At 57.7% G+C, this 27152-nt stretch overlaps 1 protein-coding gene, 1 long non-coding RNA gene and 1 other non-coding gene across 11 annotated transcripts; 2 read left to right on the top strand and 1 right to left on the bottom strand.

Moving 5' to 3' along the window:
* Positions 1 to 121: 121 nt before the first annotated feature.
* Positions 122 to 17778, bottom strand: TRAF7 (TNF receptor associated factor 7). 9 transcript variants are annotated; one of them, XM_028166443.2, is made up of 22 exons: positions 17644 to 17768; positions 15539 to 15793; positions 10189 to 10307; positions 9877 to 9934; positions 8248 to 8339; positions 6235 to 6351; positions 5650 to 5742; positions 5450 to 5483; positions 4602 to 4785; positions 4365 to 4499; positions 3486 to 3703; positions 3330 to 3403; positions 3055 to 3103; positions 2841 to 2968; positions 2562 to 2644; positions 1786 to 1825; positions 1568 to 1684; positions 1360 to 1482; positions 1087 to 1206; positions 870 to 1001; positions 670 to 789; positions 122 to 497 (listed from the first exon to the last, which is right to left on the bottom strand). In XM_028166443.2, exons 3-22 carry the CDS (start codon positions 10267 to 10269, stop codon positions 483 to 485), a joined length of 2013 nt encoding a protein of 670 aa, XP_028022244.1. In that variant the 5' UTR covers positions 10270 to 10307; positions 15539 to 15793; positions 17644 to 17768; the 3' UTR covers positions 122 to 482. The 9 variants fall into 9 exon arrangements, with proteins under 9 accessions (XP_028022244.1, XP_028022242.1, XP_007181718.1 ...); XM_028166441.2 differs by lacking the exon at positions 15539 to 15793 and having other exon boundaries at positions 17644 to 17778; XM_007181656.2 differs by lacking the exon at positions 10189 to 10307.
* A 382-nt stretch (positions 17779 to 18160) lies between these two features.
* LOC103019670 (uncharacterized) lies at positions 18161 to 26902 on the top strand. Its single transcript, XR_450943.2, has 3 exons — positions 18161 to 18388; positions 18617 to 18704; positions 24309 to 26902. It is a non-coding gene; the product is annotated as an uncharacterized LOC103019670 (long non-coding RNA).
* On the top strand, positions 18429 to 18511 carry LOC114237904 (small nucleolar RNA SNORD60). Its single transcript, XR_003623372.1, has one exon. It is a non-coding gene; the product is annotated as a small nucleolar RNA SNORD60 (small nucleolar RNA).
* Positions 26903 to 27152: the final 250 nt, after the last annotated feature.

Raw genomic sequence — 27152 nt, forward strand, 5'->3', positions numbered from 1 at the left:
TGTCAACAGGAGCCTCCTGTGGTCCCTGCCCAGCTTCCCTCCCACTGGCTGCTGGTGCCTGTGCTCCCCAACGTCCTCAGGTGGCCTCTTCCTCCCCCTGAGGACCATCCCCACTCAAAGCCACAGTCTGTGCAGCTTTTATTTCAATCAGGAAATAATCAAATTTATATACAGTCTAAAAACAGTAGAAAAGGTGAGTAAAAAGGCCCACAGTCCATCTGGAGTGGGGATGGAGGGTGGGCCTGGTGAGCGTCGTACCTGGCACCCAGACGGGCTGGGCACTGTCCTGGCAGTGACGATGACAAGGCCAAGCAGAGGGAGGCTCACTGGGCGCAGGGCGGGGAGGGCACTGTCTGCCTGGCTGAGTCTGCCTGCCTGTTCCCATGGGGCAGGCAGAGACCCCAAGACCAGCCATGTGGCTCGCCGGACTCAGACAGGCCTAGGTCAGGCCCAGAGGAAGCCAAGACCTGGCCTGGATTCTGTTAGCAAGTCCACACCTGCAGGGGAAAGGCTCTGTTTCAGGTGCCCCTTTGGCCATCCAGCCCCAGAGCCAGCTGCTGTCCATACCTGCCCTTCACTGCCCCCTGCCCAGGGCCGCTAGATCCCAACTCCCCCACCCCCGCTTCCCTCCATGCAGCCCCTTTGGATGGCCTGAGCCAAGGCACTGACCTTCACGGTGCTGTCCACGGCTCCTGAGAAGAGCCGGCCCCGGGACACAGCCAGCGCAGTCACACTGCCCTGGTGACGCAGCAGAGTCTGCGTGCAGATCATGTTGTCCATACTCCAGACCTGGGGGCACATGGGACATGAGGACCGCCCAGGCCTGGCACCCGCCCTGAGCCTCCCACCATTGGTAGGCCAGCTCGCACCCTGAGAGACCGGTCGTAGGATGCGCTGAAGACTTTGGTCTGGTCTGGCGTTGAGATGACCGCCAGGGCATACACAGTGCCAACGTGTCCTGTCAGGGTCCGCACCTGCTCCTTAGACTCAATGTCCCACACCTGAGGGGGTGGCACAGGCAGGTCAGAGAGACAGACTAAGACAGGGGCCCAGAGTCAGACCCTGCCCCTTGGCATCCACTCTTACGTGGATGAGGTTCTCGTAGGTGCCACAGACAATGTGGTGATTCGTCACGGCAATAGAGTAGACACTGCCGCCAGATGTCTGCAGGACGTGGATGCAGTCAAGGGTCCGGATGTCCCAGATCTATGGGCAAGTGCGGGCCACTTAGTCCCAGGCCAGGTGCCTCATCCCCTGGGCCTCTCAGCAGCCCACCCACCACCCAGGGTGCATGTGAGGGTCTCCCCACGCTGGCAGTGTGGGGGCAGGGCAGATGGAGCTGGCACAGGGAGGGTGCACCTTGATTGTCTGGTAGGAGCCGCTGTACAGGTAGCTCTGGGCGGCCACCAGGGCCCGCACCCAGTGGTTGAGGCCGGTGAGCTCCTTCTTCAGCTTCAGCTCGGTGCCCACAATGTCCCACACCTGTGGGAGCGGCCGTGAGTGCAGGCCTGGGGGGCAGGCACCGGCACCCTGCCGCCCCGCACACACGTACACCACCTTGCCTGACCTTGATGGCCTTCAGGGAGCCGCTGAAGAGCATGTTGTGTGAGGAGACCAGCGTGCACACCGGGTTGTCGTGGGCCCGGATCGTGTTCACCTTCTGCAGGTTCTGGATGTCCCAAACCTGGCGGGAGGGAGGACGGGAAGCCTTAGGCCCCGGCCAAGCCCAGGTCCCAGTGGCACAGCGAGCCTGGGGGTCCCGGCCCGCCCGCCGGCCCCACTCACGATGATGGTGCAGTCGGCTGAGCCGCTGTAAAGCTTGCACCTGGGGAAGCAAAGCCAAGGTGTCAGGGTGCGAGAAGCCAGTACCCTCGCTGACAATGCCCTGGCCAGGCTGGGGGAGCACTGGCCACTGGGAACCAGCAGCCTGGGCCATTGCCAGGATCACTGCTCAGCCCAGCCTCGGTTTTCCTGTCTCAGCGAGGGGACCTTGGAAGTGGAGGCCCAGCCCCGTGCCTGCCTGGCAAGCATCTGACAGCTGAGCTGGGAGGTAATTACCCCTGTTAGTGTTGCTGGCAGTCAAGCTGTTGCTTCCTGTGAGCCAGCATCTCTCTCTCATACACACACACTCACACACTCATGCCCACAACATGAAGCCTCATGACACAAGACAGGAGGGAAGGTCTAGAAGGGGCACCCTGGGAGTGACGGGGTGGCCAGGCAGGCTTCTCTGTGGTGCTGCGCCCCGGGCTCTGGCTGTCGGCCAGCAGTAGCTGAGCCCCTGCCTCCACTCTCTGGTCCCACCTCTGTCCTCTGGCTGCCTGAGGCTCTCCAGGGCCAAGGCTCTGCTGTGTGAATGTACAGCTTCAGAGGTGGAAGGCCCACATGCTGCCACCCATGATTCAGCCCTGCTCAGGGTCGAGGGCGTCTCCCAGGAGGAGCAGACAGAGCCACTCTAGGACATGCGCAGCCACGGACTCAAGCTCACGGTCCACAGGACCTCCCATCCCCAGCTCCACATGGGCCCTGTGGTCTGTGGACACACGTGTGCCTGTACTCACCCCTGGATGCAGAGTGCCAGCACAATGCCATCATGGCCCTCCAGCGTCTTCTGACACTTGTAGGTGGTACACGTGTCCCACACCTGCAGAGACCAGGATCAGGGCAGGTCCCAGCAGGGTCAGCCCAGTGGCAGGGGGCACCATGGCAGGAATGACGTGAGCATGGGGGGAGGGGAGAAAGCCCCATCCATTGGCAGGCCTGGAGCTGGCAGAGGCTGGTGTACAATGCCCACCCCTGCCCTGCCAGGCTGCCAAGCCCCTAGACAGGACCCTACCCACCTTGATGGTCTTGTCAGAGGAGCCGCTGAAGAGCAGGTCCCCCATTGAGTAGACGCAGAGACACCAGACGGGGCCCTGGTGACCCACAAAAGTTCCTTTGCACTTGAAGATCTGCTGCGGGTCGTAGGCTACAGAGAGATGGGGGAACTGGTGATGGGGGGACTGGAGGGGGCTTCGGGGATGGTGGCGGGAGCGGCAGTGGGCCCATACTCACATCCTAGGATGCCCATATTCAGCCGTGCATTGATGTGGGACAGTTCGTCCTGCGAGGCCAAGAGTAGAGCAGAGGGTGGGGTGGGCGGGGCTCCACAGCCCTCCATGGCCCCAGGCCTGAGCTCTGCCGGGGCAGGGCAGATGCAGCAACAGCCCTCCCAGCACAGACACCTAATCATAAGTGGGAACAAGCCTCCTGCTGGGACCCAAGCTGAGAGATGGTCCTGTGTCCCCCACCCCACCCCACCTCCCTGCATCTGGCCCCTGCCCGCTCACATTCAACATGGACGCGTCCCTCCGGAACTCCATGAGGTCCTCGCTGAGCTTGCTCTGGTTTTCATCCAGGACATCTGTGTAGCAGGGACCAGGAGAAGGGTGTCAGGGACCAGGAGGAGGGGCTGCACCCCTGCCACCTCTGGCCCAGGCTCTCACCGAACTTGAGCTCCAGGCTCTTCTCCAGCTGGTCAATCTTCTCTGAGAGCTTGCCCAGCATGGAGCGCAGGAAGGCGATCTCCTGGTCCTTCTGGGCCAGCGCCACGTGCATCTCGTGGAAGCGGTCATCCGTCTGCTGCAGGAACTCCTTCAGGCCCTCAAAGCGGCAGGTCTCCAAGTGCGTCTCATACGTGTCCTGGTTTCCGATGAACGTGCACCTGGAGGGACAGGACAGCTGCCCTGCCCACCTGCTCAACTGCCCGCCCAGTTGGGCCCTTCCCTTTGCCTCCCCAACCCCAAGAATCTCTCTCAAATCCCACTTCTGTGCCCACTGCAGCCCCGATGGGCCACCATCCTCTGCATACCTGCATGCCCACCAACCCACCTACCCATCCTGCTTCTACCCAGCAATCCAGTCACTTCACTCCTGCTCAGAGCTCTTCAAGGGCTCCTCCACCACCTCACCAGCTTCCGCCCTAAAGAGCCAGCTGCTGCCTCTTCTCCCACCCCACCTCCCCTCTGCTCTCAATTCCGCCAGCTGCCGGAAGCCCTCACCCAGGTCTTTGCCTGGCTCGTGCCCACGCATGCATTCGTTCTCAGCTCGTGCCTTCCCCAACCACCCGCAGCTCCCTGACCGCTCCGTCCCCCGTGTTCCCATGGTGCGTAGGTCTCCTCAGCACCTGTACCTCGGTTTGTAATTACATAGACGATGGTGTGGTTCCCGCTAAGGTCGTCTCCCCAGAGCCCGGCAGACAGGCGGATCTCAACCAAGGTTTGCTGAAGGAGGGACCGTGAATGCCAGCCCAGGCCCACTCGCCCCCTCAGGCCCGCCCACCCCCACCCCGGGGCAGCCCCGTGTGCCCACCCCCGCCCACTCACCCGTACTTGGAGTGGGGACACTTGATGTGCTCGCACTCCTTGAGGTGTGCCTCCAAGTTCATCTTGAGAAGGGGCGGGCAGCTGGGGTTGTTGGGGCACCGCACAGGCCTGTAGTCACAGCTGCCCTCGTGGTCCCTGGGGGAGGTGGGCCGTGGGTGGGGGGAGGCTGAGTCCCCAGGGGCACCAGTTCTCAGTACCCCTGGGGGGTGGGGACTGGGGATGGAGGGGGGCACTTACTTCCGGGTGCTGAGCTTGATGGTGAAGGGACACCCTCGGGGGTCCACCTCAAAGACAGTGGGCTTCCCGCCCCCCACTGCCCGACAACCGTGCCTGCAGTGGATGAAGAGCTCGCCAATCTGCTCAGCCACCGCGATGTTGTTCACCACCACCGTCAGCTTGGCATTGTCCACGGGACACTTCTCTGGGGGGGAGGGCATGCTGACCCCACAGCCCACCCAGCCACCATCTCCCCTGGCAGCCCTGCCCTGGGCACTGTGGCCAGGCTGCTCTGGGGGAGACCATTCCCTGGTGGGCGGCAGGCCTGGAACACGCTCTCTCAGCTGGGTGGGCTGAGCCTCTGTCAGGGGCCTAATCCACCCATCTACCTTCCCTCTGGGGCGCCCGGAACGGGAAAGGGTGCACGGCTGGGCCACCGAGAATGACCACTGTGTGAGCAGGTGGTGGCAGAGGCCTCTCAGTTGACCTGAGAGTCTGGGGCAGGGCCAAGAGAGCTGGGGACAGAGCATGGAGAGGGCCAGCCCTGGGCCAGCCGCTAAGGCCTGAGACGGTAAGGCTGGCAGCCTTGACAGCAGGGGCAGCGTCCGAGAGAGTGGGCGCTGTGCCCAGAAGGCCCACCCACACCCCCCGTGGGGCAGGCTCTGAGCTGCCATGCTCGTCAAGGTCTTGAGCCTGGCCTGAGCCTGGCCCGAGCAGTCACCCAGGAACCACTGCTGCAGGAGGACTAGGGAGAAGCAGCTGTGCAGCCAGGGTCTCCATCAGTGCTGGGCCCAGGCTGGACCTCCCCGGAGGGACCTCCCCGCCGCTGGGGAATAAAGGTGGCTGAGCCTAGGCTGAGAGGGCCCTACCTGACTTCAAGGCGCATCTTCGACAGAAGGTGTGCTGTGGAGACAACGGGCGGATTGGGGTGTGGCCGCAGAGCTGCCCCCACCCCGTGCCCACTGCAAAGGGCACCTGCTGGGGGCCAGACCAGGCCTGTGAGCGAGGCCAAGGCTCCCCATGAAAGGGGCCTCACGGTGCTGCACAGGTCGGGGAGGGGCAGCCTCACCCCACACGTGGTGATCACAGGGTCCTTGAACACACTGCAGCAGAGCTGGCAGCAGAGCTTCACCGAGGGCTGCTCGGCAAACACCAGCGGCTCCTAGAACAGGCAGGGCTGGGTGAGGGTGGGGCCTGGGACTGCTGACATGGGTGCGGGCACCCAGGGCACCCAGCCCCTTCCCCTGCGGGCCTGGGCTGCCCTCTTGGGGTGGAAGCACCTCGGCCGGGGTGTGTCCTGAGAGGAGGAGTCCGCTGAAGGCTAGGGCTGGGCCTGAGCTCCAGCAGACCTGAGCAGGAAGGACCCCTCCAGCCATGCCCTCACCCCATGACACCTACCCTCTCCCTGGGACAGAGACTAGAAAGGGCCCCATGTGGGACCCGCCTTTCATTCCCAAAGCTGATGCCTGGGCAGCCCCCGGGGTGGGGAGTGAGAAGAACGTGCCTGGGGGACCCAGCCCAGCCCCCCGAGTCCCTGACGTGGACCCGTGCGGATCAGGGGCCCCGATCAGGGCCTGCGGGGAAGGTGCCCCCACCGCCCCAGGACGGGGAGGGTCCCTTGGAGTCTGCACCGAGCCTGCCCGGCCACACCTACCGGCTCCTCCTCCTCCTCGGGCAGAGAGAACGTGGAACGCAGGGACATGCTGGACTCCGAGTGCAGGGAGCGGACAGAGATGGCCGAGTCAGAGCGGCGCGGGGTGCTGATGGGGGGCTGCGGGCAGACAGGCGGCCGTCAGCTGGCAGGAGGGCCGGGCTCGGACCCCCGTCCCAGTGGGCGCCCACTTAGCCCACGGCCCGGCTATGCGCGGGGAGTCGGTGTGACGCCCAGGCCCCGCCTGCCTGGCAGTCCCGGCCCTGTGGTTGGGATGCCTGCTCACATCTGCCAACTTTCTTTGTGTAAATGGAGAGACTTCCTGCTATTCAATTCTACGAGGACACGCTCGGCCTGCTTCCTGCTTCCCGTGAGGGAATGTAGGCCGCAGAGGGGACACCTCCAGCAGCCAATCCTGGGGCGGGGGTGGCCACGGCCCCCAGACTGCTGGAGGGAAGGGGGTGGAAGGCTGGCCACGGGAAGCTGCAGGGCTCCAGGTGCCCGCTGGGCTCAGCCGCCCGCCTGGCCGTCCTGGCCAGGGACACTAGCCCAGGCCAGTGAGGCTCCCTGGGGGGAGGCGGGGACACCCCCACCAAACCCCAGCCAAGCTTCTGAGAGCAGGAGGGGGGGCCACGGGTGCTCGTCTCTGCCTGAGCCACCAGAAACACGGATCTGGGGGAGTGCCAGGGCAAGGGGTACTGTCCCTTCCTCCCCTCTGGGCCTGGAACCCTCCAGAAGAGATACTCCAAGAGCAATCGCTCTCCACGCTCCTCCCCTCCTGGCCCGAAGCTTCATTCATGAGCCATAAACCTCCTGCCTCCACGCCCAGCCCACCTGCCCCCTCTAGGTCCCAGCCACTCTGGGGCCTGGCTGCCTCTGTCTGAGCCTCTGTGGGTGTGGGGACTGTTGGAATGATCCCCTCCCCGCCAGCCTGGGGTGTGGGACCCACTGCGGACAGAGGGAGGCTGGCCGTGCAGTTCCAGGGCCCGGCTTCCCCGAGCGGGTGCAGCAGAGATCAGTGTCCCCAGCATGCCCGCAGACAGGGACCTCCCTCACCCGGGCAGCGCCCACCAGCCGGGCCAGCCTTCGCTTCCCGCAGCAGTCCCAGAGCCGGGCGAGGACAGACAAACAGGGAATGGCCACTGTGACCCTGGCCACATGGCCTGGGCACTGACAGCCAGCTCCAACTCTGACCCAAAGCCCTTCCTCACTGACCCCAGCCTGGGCCTGTCCATCTCTCCCTACCTGCTGAACCCCGTCTCCCTCGTCAGGAACCCCAGACTCGGGGCCTCTGCCTCTACCCGGCAACCCACCCATTCATCCTCTGCTCAGCAACAGAGGAAGCTTTAAAAATGGGGATCTGGGAACTTCCCTGGTGGTGCAGTGGTTAAGAATCTACCTGCCAATGCAGGGGACACAGGTTCAAGCCCTGGTCCGGGAAGATCCCACATGCCGTGGAGCAACTAAGCCTGTGCGCCACAACTACTGAGCCTGCACTCTAGAGCCCGTGAGCCACAACTTCTGAAGCCTGTGCGCCCTCGAGCCCATGCTCCGCAACAAGAGAAGCCACCGCAATAAGAAGCCTGCGCACCGCAAAGAAGATTAGCCCCCACTCACCGCAACTAAAGCCCACGTGCAGCAACAAAGACCCAACGCAGCCCAAAAAAAAAAAAAAAAAATGGGGATCTGATCTTGTTACCCTCCCGAATGAACCTTCTGTGGCTCCCACCCCCACAAGATGGAGCCAAACTTGCCTCCTCTCAGCCTGCAGGCACCACACCCTCTGGCTCAGCCACCCTCACCTGAGCCTCTCTCTGGAAACCCAGCCATGGATGCGCAGGCCTCAGGGTGTCGCACATGCTGGGCCACTGACACCAGCTTGCTTCACCCTCTGACCTGAGCTCGCGGCTGAGCCCCCACCTTCAGCTCCTCCTGGGCCCCGGGCGCCTGGAGGGAGGGCATGGTGGGAGGCGGGCTCTGGAGGGGTGGGGACGGGGGAGCAAGGCGCAGACCTACCATGCTGTCCTCCTCGTCCCGCGGGGAGTAGGCGAGGGAGCTGGAGGAAGAGGGCGTCCTGCGGTGCTGTTTGTATGTGCTCGTCCCATCGGCTGCGAAGAAAAGAGGGCTGAGATGCTGCGAGCCGGGCCGTGCGGGGAGGCCTGACCACCGTGGCAGGCAGTGGGCTCCTTCGCAGATGGGCCAGGCAGGGGCGGAGGCTGGGCTGGGGTTTGTGGTTGCCTCCCCAGGTCTAACCAGTGCCTGCAGCTCACCCTCAAGGCTCAGCCTGCCCTGGACAGTCCCAGTGCTGTGCCCAGAAGCTCCCAGCCCCAGCCCTGCCACCCACGGGCAGAGAGGTCCGAGGCCCCCCCCTCAGCTGGTACGTGGTGGGGCCAGGATGGCAGGCTGGTGGTCTAGGTCCCCTCTCCGCCCACCTCCTCCCCTGGTGCGGCCAGAATCAGGAACCGGCCACAGGCCCTCTTGGCCTCCTACAGGGAAGGCTGTTGAAGGCATGTCCCTCCTCCTCCTGCACGTCACCCCGGCTGCCCAGAGAAGGCACTGGTCAGGGGTCCACGTGGGAACAGGAGCCAGCCTCACAGGCCCTGAAGGCAGCAGCCAGAGGCCTACAGTGGCCAACACTGGTCTCAGGCCCCAGCCAGGGCCAGATGTCAACAAGCAGCCCCAAAGGCCTGGTTCATGATCCAGGCTTCAACTGGCTGCCCTGTGACTGGGCCTCAGTTTCTCTGTCTGTAATGAGAGGGGCTGGGCGAGGCAACTGTTCGTGCCTGGTCACTGGCTCTGACCATCCCTGACACTGAGGGGGTCGCTGGGTTGGCCACAGGCGAGACAGGCCCCCGTTACTCTCTGCCCGGGAGCTTTTGACTGCCATGACAGGGTGCTACATGGTTTCCAAAAGTAGATAAGAAATTAAAGAACAATTACTCGGGTGATGCAATTAAGGGGTATGTTTATTTGCTTTTTCCTCAGAAAAGAACATCTAAGAAAAAAAGAGAGCTCTTTCACAGCCCCCGAGGGGGTCACCCAGCGGTAAAAAGGAGCCTGTGTGAGCAGATGTCCACGGCAGCCTGGTGACCCCGCCGAAAAGTGTACCCAGAAGATACCATGGAAAAGCAATTAAAAAACTAATTAGCAGCTGGTGCCCTCCTACGAGGGGCAGAGTCCTGAAAAGGCAAAAGAACACACACTGCTCCCCAGAAGCACCGGTCCTGACAGGAGGGGCCCCATGCCCTCGTGTCTTCGGGAATGAGGCTGTGTCCTAGTGGTCTAGTTCCTCACCACCTCCCAGAACACACAGTGCTGAGGGCTCAACCATGGGACCAGACTCGGGAAAGGACCCCGTGAGTACTTCTTATCACCTCCCCATGCCCAGCCTGGTCCCCAGTCCTGACCTTTCAGAGGCTGCTAGAAGCCTGGGTGGGACGAGTCAGGGGTCACTTGATAAAGGACAGGTGTGCAAAGTGGTGCCGGGGAAGTCGGGCAGCCCACCCCAGAGAGGCGGCAGGCGAGGCCCCGGGAGGCAGGTGCAGGAGGATGTGGGGGTGTGGGAGGAGGATGGGCAGTGGAACAGGAGGGAGCGGGATGGGGGACTCCTGCCCAGCCCAGGTTGGCCTGGGCTCACAGGCTCACCTTTTGTGATGGTGGTGACAGCCGAAAAGGCGGGCCCGAAGGTCGTTTCCATTCTGCTCTGGAGAGAGAACAGATGAGACTTGGCCTTGACCCCAGCGAGGATGTGGACACACACGTAGACATGAGCTGACATGCTTTCCCACTAACGAGTCCACATGCGTGCATATACTCGGACATGCCAACCACACACATGGCATGGCCCACCCGAGGGACCTCCAGGTAGGGAGAGGACTGCTCTGGAAGCTCTTCTGGGGCCCTGGGTATGTGGGGTGTGCACAGAGGCAGACCCTTCCCCGAGGGTGTCCCCCTTACCCCGGTGGCGGCGTCTGGGGTAGGAAGGTTGCTAGGCCCCCCGGAGAAGCGGTTGTAGCGGGCGCTCTTGCCCGAGCTCATGCTCTAGAGAGGCATCTAAGGTCCTCGGGCAGCATCCCCTATGGGTGGAGCACAAATGAAGGGCTTTGGAGGTGTTGGCCAAGCCCCTGTCAGTTGGTGGGGCCGCTCCACACAGGCAGGCCCCCTCTGGCCAGTCCACCACAGGGCACGCTTCAGTCTCTCTCCACCACCAATCCCAACAAGGGCAGGTCCATGCGGGCAAAGTCCCTTCCCCTCCCTCCCGTCCCAGGTGTGCACAGGCCAGAGGAAAGGAGGAGACCCTGGGTGCAAGCAGGCAGCTGACACTCAGTTCTACCTTGCTTTAAGGCTTAGCCCTTTGGAAAAGCCCACCAGCTCCACCCGAGCTGGAGAGCCCCTCACCCCTGGTCTGTCTGCTCCTCTGGGTCCGAGGTCTGAATGTCCCTGGGGCCAAGGTTGGGTATACACAGCAGGACAAAGCCACAGGCCTGTTTCCTGCCAGGACAGGTGTGGTCAGGCCGAAGCTGCCTGGTCTGCAGGATGTCGGGGATGCTGGCCATGCCCACAGAAAACCTGTGGGTGACGTACCTGGAGCCCAGCCCCTCACCAGCCTCATCACATGCAGAAAGCCCCTTCAGGCAGGGGAGGAGCAAAGAGCTCTGACTCTTGACCTTGTGCAGGTCACCCACTCCAGGAACAAAGGGTGCCCCAGTGTGACCCAGTCTCAAGGGCTGGGGTGACAGGGAGAAGGCACGGTGGGAATCATCCCAGGTCTCTGGTGACTCCCACCCAAGAAGAGAGGGGCTAGATGGGCCCTGAGAGAGCTGGCCAGGCCCAGATGTATCCACAGAGTAGGAAGAGATTAGAAAGAAAAGAAGACCCAGTCAGCAGCTCACACTAGGACGGGACCCCAGGGAGAGCTGCTCCATTCCCGAGACAGCGCCCACCCTGTGGTGGCCCTATCAGCAGGCACCCCCTGGGAGCGGTCTTCCCCATGTCAGGACCCTCCACAGTCTGTAGCCAGGAGCACAGTCTCCCCCTGCAGCGGTCGGCTGTGTTGAGAGCCACGAGACCGCCGGCTTGAAGCCAAGCTCGCCACGGGGAGGAAGGTCACACGCTCAGGACTGCTGTCAACAGGCCCACTTGAGCTCTCCACCTCAGGAGACCCCCAGCAGCATCCCCTGGACTGTGGGCTCATTGCCTGGTGCCCGGCCCAGCCATCAGACCAGCATCAGGAACTGCTCTAGGAGGTCAGGCTCATCTTGCTCCTGGGGCCACGTGGCAGGCAGGGGCCCACCCTGTGGTCTGGAGTCCTGCAGGACTGTGAGGCTCCAGGGGGGAAGGGCTGCTAAGCCCCCGCACTGTGGGAGAAGGCAGGAGATGCTCTCTGCCCCCTACTGTGAGTCCAGCAGAGAGCCACTGTACAGTCCAGCTGGTTCTGGCACCTTCTACACCAGGTCCTCCTGAGCTGGACCATCTAGCGATGTCCACGCCCCACCCCCCCATGGCCAAGCAGTGTGACCTGGGGCCCACCCAATGGTCCCCCAACCCGGCCTGCAGGTCTGCAGGGAGGGGGTGGGCTCTCAAGCATATCCCGCCCACTGCACCGTGCTCCCAAGCTGCCCACCCCTTCAAATGCCACCTGCACGCCACCCTCCCAAACTCTGAGACTCAGGCATTGACAGGGCGGCTCTTAGCCCCTGCAGTTGGCACTGCCATGAGGCACCTTCCCCGCAGGGCTCTGAGCCCCTGTGGGTCTGGCTAGATAGGGGGTCCTGAGAGCTTGGCCAAAGCCCCCCCGTCCTGCCCACCACTCTCCCTGCTGTGACTCGAGGGGCTTGGCTGCCTGCCCCAGCGCAGGCTGTCTGGTGGCTTGTCCTCTCAGGGGAGAGACGGGGGCTCCTGAGAGTGGGCAGCGCCAGGCCCTCAGGCAGAGGGGTGAAAGGGGCTTGTCCAGAAGCCCACCTCCAGCCCCGCTGCGAGTCTGCACGCTAAGCAGGAAGTCTTGGGGGCCGCCCCGCTTGCGGTAAGGACACTCTGGCTGCGGTGAGGCCCAGACAGTGGAGCGTGGGAGCTCCAAGACTCGTCGCATCAGCATGAAAAGCTCCGCCCTTTGGGGAAACCCAGGGTTGGCTCCAGCCTTAGCACCACGGGGGCGGAAGTGGGGGGTGTCACAGGGAGGCCACTGGCTGACACTGACCTGGATTTTACAATCCATCTGCTCCTTCCAGTGCAAGCTCCCAGGGCCAAGAAGCCATCTGCTGGCTCCAGCAAGCGGCACCCACGGTCCGGGTGGCCAGGACCACAGCAGGCGCTCCCCCAGGACCTCAGCCAGCCCGCTGTCCGCCCCCCTTCGGTGTCGGGTGCCCAAGTGCCTGTTGCTGCAGCCTGGCAGAGCTGGCGTCTGGCTGTCCTGCACTCTGAAGTGAAGTAAACAGAAAGGCACGCAGGGCCCGCAGGGCAACATGCAAATCGGGCCGGAAAGTCCGCAGACAGCCAATAGCGGTCAGGCTCGCGGCGATGACACAGGACCCGGTAGGGGACGTACAAGACTGGCCCGTGAACCAAGCTGAGTGAGGGAAGGAGGGAGGGAACCATTTCCCGGTTCACAGGGTTCAGTGTGCAGCCCCAGCCCTGGACAGGGGGGTGGGGGGAAGACCCTGCTCGACCCGCCCACCCGGAACCAGAACCAGAGACTGCATCCAGAGCATCTCGGAATTGAGCAAGATGCCCTCGGCCTGCCCTCAGGCCGGTCCCTGGGGGCTGCATTTCGCAATAATAGTCTTCCCCAGTATTCTCTGGCTCTGGAGGCTAAAACCCCAGAAACGCAACAGCACACGCAGCACTCCCCTGGCTGGGGCTACAGGGAGGCTGGGCCCAGCTGTCCTGGGGGTGTGCCCTGGCCCCCCAGGGGAGGAGGCCTCTTCCCCACCCCACAGTCAGCCCGAGGCTCTTAGGCAGGCAGGAAGTTGTCAACTAGAGCAAGAATCCTCACCCAACCCAGAGCCTGGCCTCTCTCAAACTGGGAAAAGCCGTGGGATGGGCCGACTAGGGAGACCTGGGGTTGGGGAGGGCGAGAAAGGGCTTCCCCTCAGTCCTTCCCCACTCCCTGCCAAGTCCCCACACCTCCTGTTCCCAGGTGCCTCAGCAGAGCCCAGGGGAGGGACTCAGGGATTCTATCCCAGAAAGAGAAAAGTCCCCAGGTCCTGATGGAAATGGGGCTGTCCACCTTGGATAAGGCTGATGGGAGAGTGGGACCTACGGATGCTTAGGGTCCATGCAGGAGCAGTCCGTCCCCTGCCTCGCCTGAGCCAGGGATCAAGACCCAGGGGTCTTTGTCCACCCACATCCATGTCTAAGGGGTTCCTGGGGCCTGCAGTGCACCCACCACCCAATGAGGAACCAGAGATCTGCTCAGAACGCCCCAGCCCCTGCACTTCTCCACTACAGCCCCTCTTCAGGAAAGCCCCTCACCAGCCCCCTTCTCTGAGCAGCCTGCGCAGGAGGGCAGGCCAGCTCCATCGGGGCCCCTCCTCAGCCTGTCCCCTGGAGGGAGCCCAAAGGGATCTTCTGGGGCCTCACCCTCAGGACTGTGGGACATGACCCCCCTTTCCCTTAGGAAGTACCCAGAGGGGGTGTGGGTTAGGCATGGTCCCGTGGCTGGCAGCCAGTGGAGCGGCGGCCTAGGCTGGCCATGCCAGAGCTGGGGGCAGCGGCAGTGGGGTGGCCAGACGAGGCCGAGCCCCACCTCAAGGCAGCTCCTCTGATAGCCCCAGGCAGCAGATGTGGTGGGGTTCCCTGAACAGCACATGCTGAGCCAGCGAGGGGGGGGACTGCCCTACAAATGCCATCAGGCCATACGTTTGGCACCGACTGCCCCAGGGAGGAGCGTGGGTGGCTCGGGAATCCTCGGCCCTTCCTGCCACGGAGCTGTGGGTGGCCAGCTGGCTGGACTGTGGCCGGAGCTCCAGATGCAGCCCCTGGCATCACCTGCAGACTGCACAGCCCCCCAGTAAGCCCTTCCCTGGGCCTCCAGTCCCCCAGGCCCAAGCCCAGGCCAGGCTGCCAAATCCTATAGACACAGGCCCGGTTGCCATAGCAAAGCCACACACACTTCCCCTGGCTGTTTCCTGGAGTCCCCTTCATATGCCTTTTGCATCCCAAGTAGGCAGGGTGTGATGTTGGGAACCCCCTCAGCAGGCCCTGATCTGAGGTCTGCCCGGCCTCCCTTCCCTCCCAGCACTCAGCCCAGACCTTGCCATCCTTCCCTCAGTATCCACAGCCCGGACTCCCCAGAAGTTTCAAACCTGCCTGCCTAGACACCTGCTGTGACCTCCCCTCCCAAGGGCTCTGCCCCCTTGCACCCTCCACCCAGCCTCCTGGCCTTTCCTGTCCAGGTCCAGCCTCCCCAGCCTCCCCGGCCCCCTGTGCTAGAGGGAGGGAGTCTCTCCTGCTCTGCAGCCTGGCCTTAACCCCCACTTGGCAATGGGAATGCCTTCCCTTCCCCAGTGCCCTTGGGGCCAGCCTCATCTCCCCATCCTTTTTTTCCCACATCTGACGGCCATGTATGAGGTGGGAACCTGGCCCAGCCTGGGGGACATCCAGAGGGCTTTCTGGAGGAAGGGGTTGGCCAGATCCAGAGCAGGGAGAGAATGTTCTGGGAAGAGGTGGCATTCATCCCCTTATCTCAGTGTCCGGCTGCAGGGCCACTTTTTCCTGTCCACACCTTCCCTCCACTTCAGTGCCCAGCCTAGCCTCAACTGCAGGCGCGAAACTGGGAAGCATGTTCCTAAATTAGTGGGTCTAAACTCATGGAAACAGGCCCTGGGCCTTCGCCCAAGAGCCAAGTGGCCAGCAGTGCCTGGGCCCAGTCTGCACCTCCAGGCTCCCTTGGCCGTTTTCTCATTGCTCCCTGTGTGGCTTCTGTCTCCTGGGCTTCCTCCTTCTTGCTCCCCTGTAGAAGTCAAGAAGGGCCCGCAGTCTCTGGACCAGATCTGCGTCTGGAGGTGACCGGGAGCGTGGAGGGCAGAGGTCTGGCCCAGCCCACTCCTCCGTCTAGCCCTCGCCATCCAGCCCTCTGGCACATTCCTCCAGTCCTGGTGTCTGCTGGGCTGCTCCTTCCCCGCTGGGTGCCCTCCCTAGGTGCTCCTGGGATTGTTCACCCCTCCAAAAGGCTTCCAGACAGCCCGCCTCCTCCTGCCTAGGGCGGCCAAGGGCCAGGTGTGCACAGTGACGTCAGCAACCCCCCAATGCCCACCTCCTGCTTTGCCTGCCCCACCTGACTCCATGCTCCTCTGGGGAGCAACCATACCTCTTCTGCCCCACGGCCAGTGCACAGCGGACACTGAAGGCATCTGCTGAGAGGGGTTGGTGGGTCCATCTTCATGGGTCTGAGCCAGAGGTCTGAAGTCCTAGGTGCCCACCCACAAGTGCCAGACTCAGACCTGAGTTCAAATTCTGCTTCTGCCACTTAACAGGTGTGCAACTCTGGGCAAGTTACTTGTCTGCCAGGTCCTCGGATTTCTCACCTATTAAATGGAGTGGATGTACCCAAGTCTGGAAAGAACTGTGAGAGATGTCATGTGAGTTAACAGTGAAGGCTCCACTGACATCAGCTCCTCCCTGAAAACTGAAAATGGAAGCCAAGAGGCCACCCCAGGCACAGACAGCCAGCGAGGGGTCACGGCCAAGGCTGACCAAAGCCCTGTTCCTTCTGCTTCCTCTGTTGCCGCGGGCAAACTGAGGAGCTCCACCTTGCATGTAAGCCAGCCCCTCCCCAAGCCATGCCAGCTAGAGGCCAAATCACCATGTCTGGGCTGCTGAAGCCTCCCAAGTGGCTCAGGCCCTTCAACTGCATCTTCTTCCATTTCCCAAACTGTCCATTCCTTTGTCCAGCCAACTGGCTAAGGTTCACATCCACTGCAGGCCAGGCCCTATGCTCCTTCCCAGCCTGTCTCTTTCAGCCAGACTGCCCTTTTCCCTGCTCTCCCCCAGAGGGAGGTTCTGGCTTCCTGGAGACAGTACTGCTATAGAATGCAGGCATCTTGAGACACAGGGCCTGGGGTTTCCATGGAGAAACTTGAATGCACAGAGCAGTGAAAGTGGGAATTTATGATGGAGAGGGGAAGGGGTGTGGGAAGGGAGAGGCCCAAGAAAAGGAACGAGGAAGAGAGAGTCCACATAGTTGGCAAAGGCCAGGGGGTGGGCAGGCCCCAGGAGAGGGGGCCTGTGTGGGGGGGGGGAGGGGTCTGAGGGATGGGAGAAGGGTGTGCTGACAGGCTGGGCAGCACAGAGCTCTAAGCAAGGGACACAGCAAAGTAGGGTGGAATCCCTCCCCACTAGAGCAGGGTGCGATCCAGCAGGACCCCAGACTCATCCGCAGCTGACCACCCTGACCTGGCTCAAGACAACCAGGCCCGGGCAGCCAGACCCAGTGAGAACTAGGAGAGGAGGGCTCCAACCCACTCTCCTCTGCACACAAGTCAGCCTCCTCGCTCTCTCCTACTTCCCCACTGAATCCAGCAGTCCATTCTCCACTCACAACCAGAGGCTCTTTACTACACTTAGATCTGATGCCCTCTCTCCTGTGCCTGAGTCCTCCAACAGCCTCCCTTGTAAGCACAATATAATCCCCATCCTGCACTCTGGTGTGTTTTCACCAATTCACCTCTCACGACGTTGCCAGTACCCGCTGGTGTCCGCTGAGCTTCCTCACCCTGGGCCTTTGCACATCTTGCTACCTCTGCCCAAAAAGCTCTTCCAGCAACTTTCCAGGATGGGATGCTCACTGTAGGTGCCCCCTCCCCAAGCCATTCAGGAGCCTCCGGTACTCTCTTTCTCAACACCTTGCTTCTTTTTTTCATAGCACCTATCACAAATCCTCATGACTGTGTCTGCGTATTGTCAATCCCGCGCCCCTCTCTAGATCACCCGCTCTCAAAGGGGGTGCGCTTGGAAATGTCTGGAGACATTTTTGGTTGTCACCTCGGGGGTGGGGGAGGTTACTGGTATCTAGTGGGTGGACACCAGGGATACTGCTCAACACCCTACAAGGCACAGCAGGGAATGATGGGCACGAAGTATCAAGAGTGGCGAAGGTGACAAACCCTGCACGAGAAGAGCCTAGGAGAACTGGGATCATGCTCTCCGCAGTCTCCCCGCGCCTACGATAGTGCTGGGCACCCGGCGGCGATCAGTAAACGCAGGAAGAAGGAATGAATAAAGGAGAGAATGGAGAAAGGGAGTGAGTGACGGACCAGCTGACAGACAGACGGACTGACGGGGGAGACCCCGGCGCGTCTCAGCCCCGCCCCCCAGGCCCGACCCATTCCCCAGACACCAACACGCCGGCCCTTCGCCCCACCGCGCGGGCCCAAGGCGCGAGCCCCAGGCCCGGCACCCCGCTAGGACACTCACCCGCCCTTGGCAGCTCGGGAACCGCAGCGCCACCCTCCCGCTTCATCGTGCCCCCTCTACCGCTGGCCGGGAAAGGGACAGGACGTTCGAGCCGGAAGCGCTCAGACGCTGTGCCCGCCGGGATTTGCAGTTCCCTGCCTCTCGGGGCCCCAGGCGGCCGCCTTACTTGAGGCTCTTCAGAAACTACGACTTCCGGCGGCTCAGATGTTGCGGGGCGGGATTGGTGGCTTCAGAATCACTCTATGTTGCAGATCGGACTCTGATTGGCTATGTGTATCCGTCGCTCACAGTTAAGTTCAATGGCCTCTGCAAAAGGGTGGAGCTTCGGGTGTCGGGTCCGGGAGACCGCCCCCAAAAGAAATGTCAAGGCTCGATTGGTGGAGACATGGAGAGTAGAGAAAGGAGCGTATCAGTGGTGAAGAGAGGAGATACTTCCGCTGAGATTGCCCAATCGCAGAGGTTGGGCAGTTTCTATAAAAGCTTGAGCCTCAGCCTCCTGAGTTCTTTCCGGATCAAGTACGAGGTGGGAGAGGTCGTTTTTTCTTGTTCCGTACGCCACGGTCGAGGGAGGAACCGGGCCCGGAGGGGGTTGGGGAGGTGGCCCAAACCTGCCAGCCAACCTAGCCCCCGGGTCCAGCTTCCGCCTGAGACCCATCTTGGTCCTCAGCGTTCTACACGTTTCTGCTTCCCCCTGCCCCCAGTTCCGTCGGGAAGTCGGAATTTCCAGATTTGCTTCTCTGTATAGGTAAGGCTGGGCTGGGCCTGGTTTCCCAAATTCAGTTCCGAGCCTGTGATGAATTGCTTTAATTTCTGACACCTCGTATGAAAACTGCACGCGCAGTCTGATTATTTTGCAAGACTGAGGCTTTAGGGTGCGCCCCCTTGATGGAAGGGTCTGGGGAGTGAAAACAGGTCTTGCCGAAAGTGGCAGGATTGGGCATCTGTCTGCATTTGGGCGGTTTCTGACTTTCAGGACTGTCGGTGATCCGGCTGGAGACCTTGACGTAAATCAGCATCAGTCTAAGGGCCTTGGTGCCCTGACTCGGATCCCTGGATTCAAGGTAGATCACGGGCCTTGCCCAGCTGCGCCTGGAGACCGCTGGCTTCTCCCTCTCTCTGTCTCTCTTTTTTTCTAAGGCTTCCCTTTTTGGCGGGAAGCTGGGATTTTGCGCCATTTGGGGAAAGGATTTCTTGAATCTCGTTCCTAAACTGCTCCCGTAACATTGCGAAATCCAGTGCTATGTCGGGTAGAATTCACAGGACCCCTTAGGTTTTATTTTTGTTACCAAGAAAGGGTGAATGATTTTGGACTCTTCTGTTGCCTAGTTTCCTACCTCACCATCTACCGACACTCCTTTGCCCTTGTGCCACCTTCCATTGTGCCCAACTCCAGTAATCCCACTCTATGCAGCTCCTGTAATTAGAGACCTGGGGAATCAGAACCCTCCCATTATTCTAGACAATCTTCTCTTAACTACATCCCAACTCTTAAGGGGGAAACAGAGCCCTTCCTACTCTACAAGTACCTGTACTTCTCCAGATTCCCTTGGCCAATCCCAGACCCTTCTTCCCTGTGCCTTTCTGTACCCAACGATACCCCAGGTTGAAAATGCTGGTCCTGCTGGAGTAAGCCATAGTGGAACTTCCTATCACCCAGGATCAGGGAGAATATGCCCACTTAGGGAAGTGGCAAATGGCAAAGGCATAATCAAGAGTACATGCACCCTTCTTAACCGATTTAGCCCAATGCAAAGACTGGGCCAATTTTCTGAAGACCCTAGTGGGTTCATGGATTTCAAGCCCTAATCCTGGCCCTTGATTTAACTTGGAAGGACTTCCAAATGGTCTTATCTACCTGCTGTACCCATGAGGAGAAGCAGAGGATATGGGCAGCAGCACAAGTGTACGCTGACCAGTTCGCCAGGGACCAGCCCAACATTTATGTTGTTTGGGACGCAGTCCCAAATCATATAAGCCCATTTGGGGTTATAATTGCCTGGTGGGGGGGGAAAGCCAGGAGTCACAAGGTCCAGTGCCTATTAGAAGGAACGAGAAAGTGCATTTGGAAGCCAGTCAACTATGAAAAGGTCAAGGAAGTGACCCAAGAGGAAGAAGAAAGCCCTGTTCTCTTTCAGGGACAGCTTGTGGAGGCATTTTAGAAAATTTGCTAACAGATCTCTCTGCTCCCAAGGGTCAGTCCCTGCTGCCCCTGATACTAGGCAAAAACTCCGAAAGTTACAGTTAGGCCCACAAACTCCTAGAGGTGACCTTTGGAATATTTAATAATGGAGATCAAACTGAGGAAGAGGATAGAACTCAACATGGAAAAAGGCAGGCCAAGGCTCAAGCTAAACTGATAGCTGTTGCTGTCAGCCATGCCTTGCAACCTCAGGGCAACCCAAAGGGGGCAAGAAGGTTCAACCATCAGTCCGGAGGCGAGACCAAGGGGGAATGCTTCAAATGCAAGTCACCTGGCCGTTGGGCCCATGAGTACCAGGAGAAGCTCCCGGGCCTTGCCCAGTCTGCAAACAGACCAGTCACTGGAGATGGGACTGCCCTTGGTCCTCAAGGGGAATGGGGGCTCCTGCTCCTGAGATGGCCATGCTGGATGACTGAAGCAGCCCAGGGATTCTCACGGCTCCCCCTGCCCCGCCCCCACAAGATGTCTATCTCCCTTGAGCCCCTGGTGGCAGGTAAGGTCAAGTTTTTAAATTGATACAGGAGCCACTTACTCTGCCCTGATTTCTCAACGCTGGGCCTCTTTCCTCTAAAAGCTGCAGTGACTGGTGTCAATGGAAAGCCTTGTACCCTTCACTGGGGCTCTCACTTGCCATTTTGAACATGCCTTTTCAGTTGAGTGTCCTACCCTACTACTAGGGAGAGATCTTTTGGGCTCCCTCAAGGTGATATTACAGTTAGGAGGCCCCGAGCAGAGCAGCCCCTTATCTTAACCCTGGCCAAGGCAGATCAACACAAGAGCAAGGGCTTGTTCCCAGCCATGTTCTACAAGCAGTGAACCCTGCAGCAAACTGGACAAAGGAGTCCCTGGGAGGACCATAAATGCCCAACCTGCAGAAACTAGCCTTAAGCCAGAAGCTGCTTACCCTAACCAGAGACAGTACCCCATTAGGTTAGAGGCAAAAAAGGGGTTACAAACCCTCATACATAAATTCTTAAAACATGGCCTCTTGGTTCCCTGTCAGTTGCAATGCAATACTCTTATTGTGTCAGTTAAGCCTAATGGGGGGATATAGGATGGTGTAAGACCTCAGCAGTAAAAGAGGCAGTAGTTCCTATACTCCCCCTTGTGGCCAATCCTTATAAGAGACTAGCCCAAGTCCTTGAAAATGCTAAATGGTTTACTGTGCTCGACCTCAAGGATGCCGCCTTTTACATCCCAGTTCATCCCTCACAATCTGTTTGCCTTCGAGTGGACTAACCCCCACTCGGGCCAGATGCAACAATACACCTGGACAACACTACCTACCACGGGTTTGGGGACAAGTCACAGTGTTTGCCCAGGCCCTAGGAAAGGAACCAAGGGAAATAGGCCTAAAAGGGGCTATGCTACAGTATGCACGATATATTAATATGTAGCCCCACCGTGGAGACTCAAGTGAGAACATCATTGAAGTTCTTAATTTCCTTGAGGTCCAGGGTTACAGGGTCTCCCAGAAAAAGGCACAAATCTCAATGCAACAAGTTAAATACATGGGACACATTATAAACCCTGGAAGTAGACAGCTGTCGCAAGATAGAAAACGAGTATGTTAGGCCTAAGTGCCCCAAAGACGTTTCTTTGTACCTTTTTACAAAGGTAAAAAGGCAGGGTTTTGCTTACTCTGGATCCCAGGGTTTGGGCTAATGTCTAAGCTCCTATATGAAGCCATTAAAAGCCCAGATACAGAACCATTACTTTGGGATGAGGAACACAGGAAAAGGCTTTTAATAGTATCGAACAGGTCCTCATTAAAGCTCCTGCTCTGGGTCTCCTCAATTTTAAAAAGCCATTCATTTTGTATTTGGCTGAAAAGCAGGGGACCTAAAAGAAGTCCTAACCCCCTAAAAGCTCTGGAGGTCCTAAAAGAAACTAGAAGTTCCTCAGCCAATAGGCTATTTTTCCACACAACTAGATGATGTGCCCTGAGGTTGGCCTTCCTGCTTTCGGCCAGCAGCTGCCACCACTTTATCAGTGGAAGAAGCTAACAAGCTTACCTTGGACAGCCACTGGAAGTCCAGACCCCTGCCCCCCAACATCAAGTACAAAGGATTCTAGAGATCAAAGGCCACCACTGGCTAACTGGAGGCCGCCGTACTAAGTACCAGGGTTTACTTCTTGACTCCCCAGAGGTAACCCTCAAAACTCCCAACACAGAGAAAAACGGAACCCTCTTACACTGTTGGTGGGAATGTAAATTGGTGCAGCCACTATGGGAAAACAGTATGGAGGTTCCTAAAACTACAGTTGCCATAGGATCCTGCAATCCCACTCCTGGGCATATACCCAGACAAAACTATAATTTGAAAAGATACATGCACCCCAGTGTTTACTGCAGCATTATTTGCAATAACCAAGACTCCTCAAATGTCCTAAATGTCCAGTAGAGTAGTGGATAAAGATGTAGATATATACAATGGAATACTACTCAGCCATTAAAAAGAATGAAATAACATTTGCAGCAACATGGATGGACCTAGAAATACTAAGCGAAGTAAGTCAGACATAACATATGATATCATTTATTTGTGGAATTCAAACTACAGAAAGGATCATCTGTGAAACAAAAACACTCAAGACAGAGAAAAGACTTGTGGTTGCCTGGGGGAGGGAAGGACTAGGAGTTTGGGGTTAGTAGATGCAAACTAATAAATAGGATAAACAATAGGGTCGTATTGTATAGCACAAGAAACTGTATTCAGTATCTTGAAATAAACCATAACGGAAAAGATGGAAAAGTATATACATATAACTGAATCACTTTGCTGTACACCAGAAACTAACAACATTATAAATCAACTCTACATCAATAAAATTTAAAACTTGCCACACCCTCAACCCAACTACACTGATGCCTGCTGAAATCCCAAAGGTAATACATTCCTACCTTGACCAGGTTTATCCCTATCAGCCTGATATGACAGATCAAGACATTGACAATCCTGAGGTAGAATGGTTTACTGATGGCAGTTCATGTAAGGACGGGCTCAGGAGGGCAGAGCATCATAGAGGTGAAAATTTTGTGCAGCCCAGAAGGCCGAACTCTAACCCAAGCCTTAACCCTAGGGGAAGGAAAAATTATAAACGTATACACAGGCTCTAAATATGCCTATCTCGTTCTACATGCCAATGGAGCTATATGGAAAGAGGACTTGAATGCAAAAAACCTCCCTGTAAAGTATGGGGCTGAGATCTCACAGAGGCAGCTCAAAAACCAAACAAATCAAGTAACAGTCATTCATTGCCATGGACACCAAAAGGGAAATCTCCCAAATTATCAAAGGGAACAACAGGGCAGATGGAGAAGCAGAGAAAGCAGTCCTGATACAACAAATGACATTAATCCCATCCCTTACCCCTTCTAACGTGCCCAGGTATTCCTGAGGAAACCTGGGCACGAGAAAAAGGGTGAACTAAGGGAACAGAAGGCTGGTGACGCATCAAAAATTGCTTTTTCTGACCAATGGAAAATTAAAGGGCTACGTGATTATTCTCCATCTGGGGAAGGATACTGTGTCTACAGTGGTTTTCTGGCTTTTAACGAGAAAATGACTCCCAGATATAATCAAAGGGTTATTCGAGCCTGCGCCCTCTGTGCCACCCATAAATAAGGAGGCCATCTCAAGCCCCCCGCTTTTGTGAGCCCAGTCCAGCAACGTGGGCCTTAGCCAGGAGAGGACTGGCAAATGGATTTCACTCAGATGGCTTCCTTCCAGGGCTTCAAATATTAGTCTTTGTGGGTAGTTTTACTGGATGGGTGGAGGCCTTTCCCACTAGGACAGAAAAAGCAACTGAAGTGGCTAGAGCACTTCTGAAGGAAATTATCCCTAGGTTCAGGTTGCCCTGACACCTCCAGATTGACAGTGGATCCTCAATTCATAGCAAAGTTTACACAAAAGACCCTAGGAAATACTACCTTTATTTGTCCTGCAGACCTCAGTCCTCAGGAAAGGTGGAACAGACCAATCATACCCTAAAGAAAACCTTGGGTAAACTCTTTGTCAGGAAATATCAGAACCTGATAATAGCAGGTGGTGCCACCTGCTGCCAGCAACTCCTAAGTGTTGGGGCAGCCCCTAAAACAACTAGGTTGAACCCCTTTGAAATGACATGGTAGGCTATTCCTCGCCCTGGACGTGGTAACCAGCCTAGAAACCCAGGCATACCTTAAATACATTATTAACCTGGGCCAGGTCCGAAGGGCTATTCAAGAATATGGAAACAGTTCAACTCTCCCCAGATAACAGCCCCAGTTACTCCATTGTAAACCCTGGGTACTGGGTGCTCTTAAAGACCTGGAAAAATGAGTCCCCTGGTGACCAGCTACTCCCAAAGCAAGAGTCTTTATCAAGTTTTGCTAAGCAACCCTACAGTGGTTAAACTTCAGGGAGTCACTAGTTGGGTCTATCTACCCAGAATTAAACCTGTTTCCACTGATATGTTACAGGAACCTGAAGACCCACATCCCAGCTATTCCCGTGAACCTGCCCAAGACCTCAAATACCTCTTCAAGAAGGTGATCCCCAAGCCAAGTGACAACTGCATTGATAAGTAAACTCTCACTTTGACATTAATTTCTTTGGAGCTCTGCGGGTAACAAAAGCAAGATAAGTGACAGTAGGATGGGAGCCCGTATTTGCTACTGGGCTCTTGTTTACTGCAGGATTTCTTTTAATGCTACTTGCATTCCGGTTGCTTCCTAAATTAGAACTCTGATTGATGTCATTATGAAGTTATCAGTCACCCTGACTTTTCTCCCCCTCCTTTGGGGATTCATGTCAGGGGAGTGAGGATCCAACGCAGTAGTAAATCTCTCAAGAATTATTGCTCAGGGAGAGAATCTGTCTCAGTGCTGGGTCTACCATCCCAATCCTCAAAGCGACGCCTATAAGCTTAAAGGACTAAGCTACACACCCAGTAATGATGACCTTGAAGTTACTCTGGCTGAAGGTCCTGCGACCCTGCTCCTCTCAGAGTCCACATCCAGCCCTTGGCACAGCTTCCATGCCTGGACCTGACCCCTCTCGTTAGTGCATCCAGCACACAAAGCTCCCCCCATCAAAGCATATTTGTCTTCTACTCTGTCATAAAGGTAACTCATCTTGCTGCCCACGCCAGAAGCCTGGAACTAAATTCTGCAATGCACCAGTGGTTGACATCACTGCCATTACCCCTAATTTTAATTGCGAAGACCAAACAGGCAACGCCACCCATTGGTGCCTCCAAGATCAGCTGGCCGGTGGGATGTGTGTCTCCTAGACAGGCCTGGCGCCAAGCGTCTAACACACATCTTCCCCACGTGTGGTACATGTTTTTTGCCTCTCCCAAAGCCTTCGTAAAGACTCGTACACCCTTATTCAGTGGTGGGATCCTTTCCTCCAACTGTACCGGAACCCCCGCCTTGGGGGACTCTGCTGAAGTGGTTTAATTCCACAACAGTACGTCAGGCATGTGCCCCTCCCAGACATCTATTCCTTTGTGGTCCAGGTGCAAACTGACTGTCCTCTTCAAAAAACCCCAATTCCTCTTTCCCTTTCCTGGGATTAGCTGTGGCCTTTCCTTGTATAGACAGTGCTCTGTTTACAGGACAATGTAACGCTAGGCCAACTGAGTAACCAAACAAACCCAGGTATTGCCATCTATAACATCACCCACGCCTGGGGCAAAAGGGCAATTGGCCTCCTTTCGCCAGGAAATGGAGCTGCCGTTGGTTTGGTGGCCCCTTGGGGAGGCTTTGTTTATCATGAAATGGTGCTCTGCAATCTTTCAGTTGCCCTGTCCTGAGTGCATCCACAGGGAATGCACTCACCAGACTCTCATTGTCTCTTAAGTTCCTTGGCTAGTAAAGTGATGGCTAATAGACTGGCCTTGGACTTCCTCCAAGCCGAACAAGGAGGAGTATGTGCAGTTATCAATAAGACATGTTGCACCTACATCAATAATACTGGGCTAGTAGAAGAGGACGTCAAGAAAATGTGACCAAGCCAAATGGCTTCATTCCTTCGGACAGGGTAACCCAAGCGCTGACTAGACTGCAGTTAAGGAGGTGTTACCAAGTGTGACCTGGTTCTTACCCCCTGCTTGGGCCTCTAGTTGCCATAATGCTTTTACTGAACTTTGGCCCCTGTCTTTTTTTTTTTTTTTAATTTATTTATTTTTGGCTGCGTTGGGTCTTTGTTGCTGCGTGTGGGCTTTCTCTAGTTGTGGCGAGCGGGGGCTACTCTTTGTTGCGGTATGTGGGCTTCTCATTGCGGTGGCGTCTCTTGCTGCGGAGCATGGGCTCTAGGCGTGCGGGCTTCAGTAGTTGTGGCACACGGGCTCAGTAGTTGTGGCTCGCGGGCTCTAGAGCGCAAGCTCAGTAGTTGTGGCACACGGGCTTAGTTGCTCCACAGCATGTGGGATCTTCCCGGACCAGGGCTCGAACCTGTGTCCCCTGCGCCGGCAGGCGGATTCCCAACCACTGTGCCACCAGGGAAGCCCTTGGCCCCTGCCTTTTTAATCTGCTTGTTAAGTTTGCTTCCAGGTTGCAACAGTTCCACGTCAAGATGATAGTGATGCAGGGATTCCAGCCATTCCCTGACATAGATCCTACCGGAATAACAGCGGAAGTCACCCTGGGGCCCCTGGACAAGACAGGGCGAGAGTTCCGTGGCCCCAATTAGGTAGGGTCCACGAGCCCAGTGCCAGCCTGAAGAAGCTGCAGAAGACAGACCTCCGCCCCTTATCCTCCCAATAAAGAGTTCTTGGGGTCCACGTCACTTGGGAGATTTGAGGTAAGAGATAGGTGGCTGAGCAGCTGCAACCATTCTCCTGCTGACACTTCAAGATAAGGTACTAGCAGGAGCTTCAGGCCCTGACTGGGTGGAAGACAAAGCGACTACAGTTTCCTCATTCTTGTGGTCAAGGGGATTTTCCAGCCCAACACATCTGTTTCACAGTCTTGGTCTCTGCTGGATTCTTGGTCTCGTTGGATTCTTTCCTCAAAGGAGACACCTGTAAGTCTCTGAAGTGCTTAGCAATAAAGCAAAGGTGGTGAGTTGACTGGAGCACACGTGTCTTTATTTTCATGCCTGTTTGCACCCCAGAGGACTCCATGGGACGACTGGGTCATCCCTGGGCAGTCTCGGTTAGGGGCAGAGCATGAAAATGGAAGTTCACGCCAGTGACTTTCCACCTATTTGGACCGCCTTCTCTATTTTTACCTGTAAGGATAGGTTTTCTTGTGTGCCTTTGCCTTGGGGTGGGTGGTGAACTCTTAATTCCTCTAATTCCTCACTAACAGTCCCTGAGC

Source organism: Balaenoptera acutorostrata, chromosome 15 (assembly GCF_949987535.1).
Source record: "Balaenoptera acutorostrata chromosome 15, mBalAcu1.1, whole genome shotgun sequence".
NCBI lineage: Eukaryota > Metazoa > Chordata > Mammalia > Artiodactyla > Balaenopteridae > Balaenoptera > Balaenoptera acutorostrata.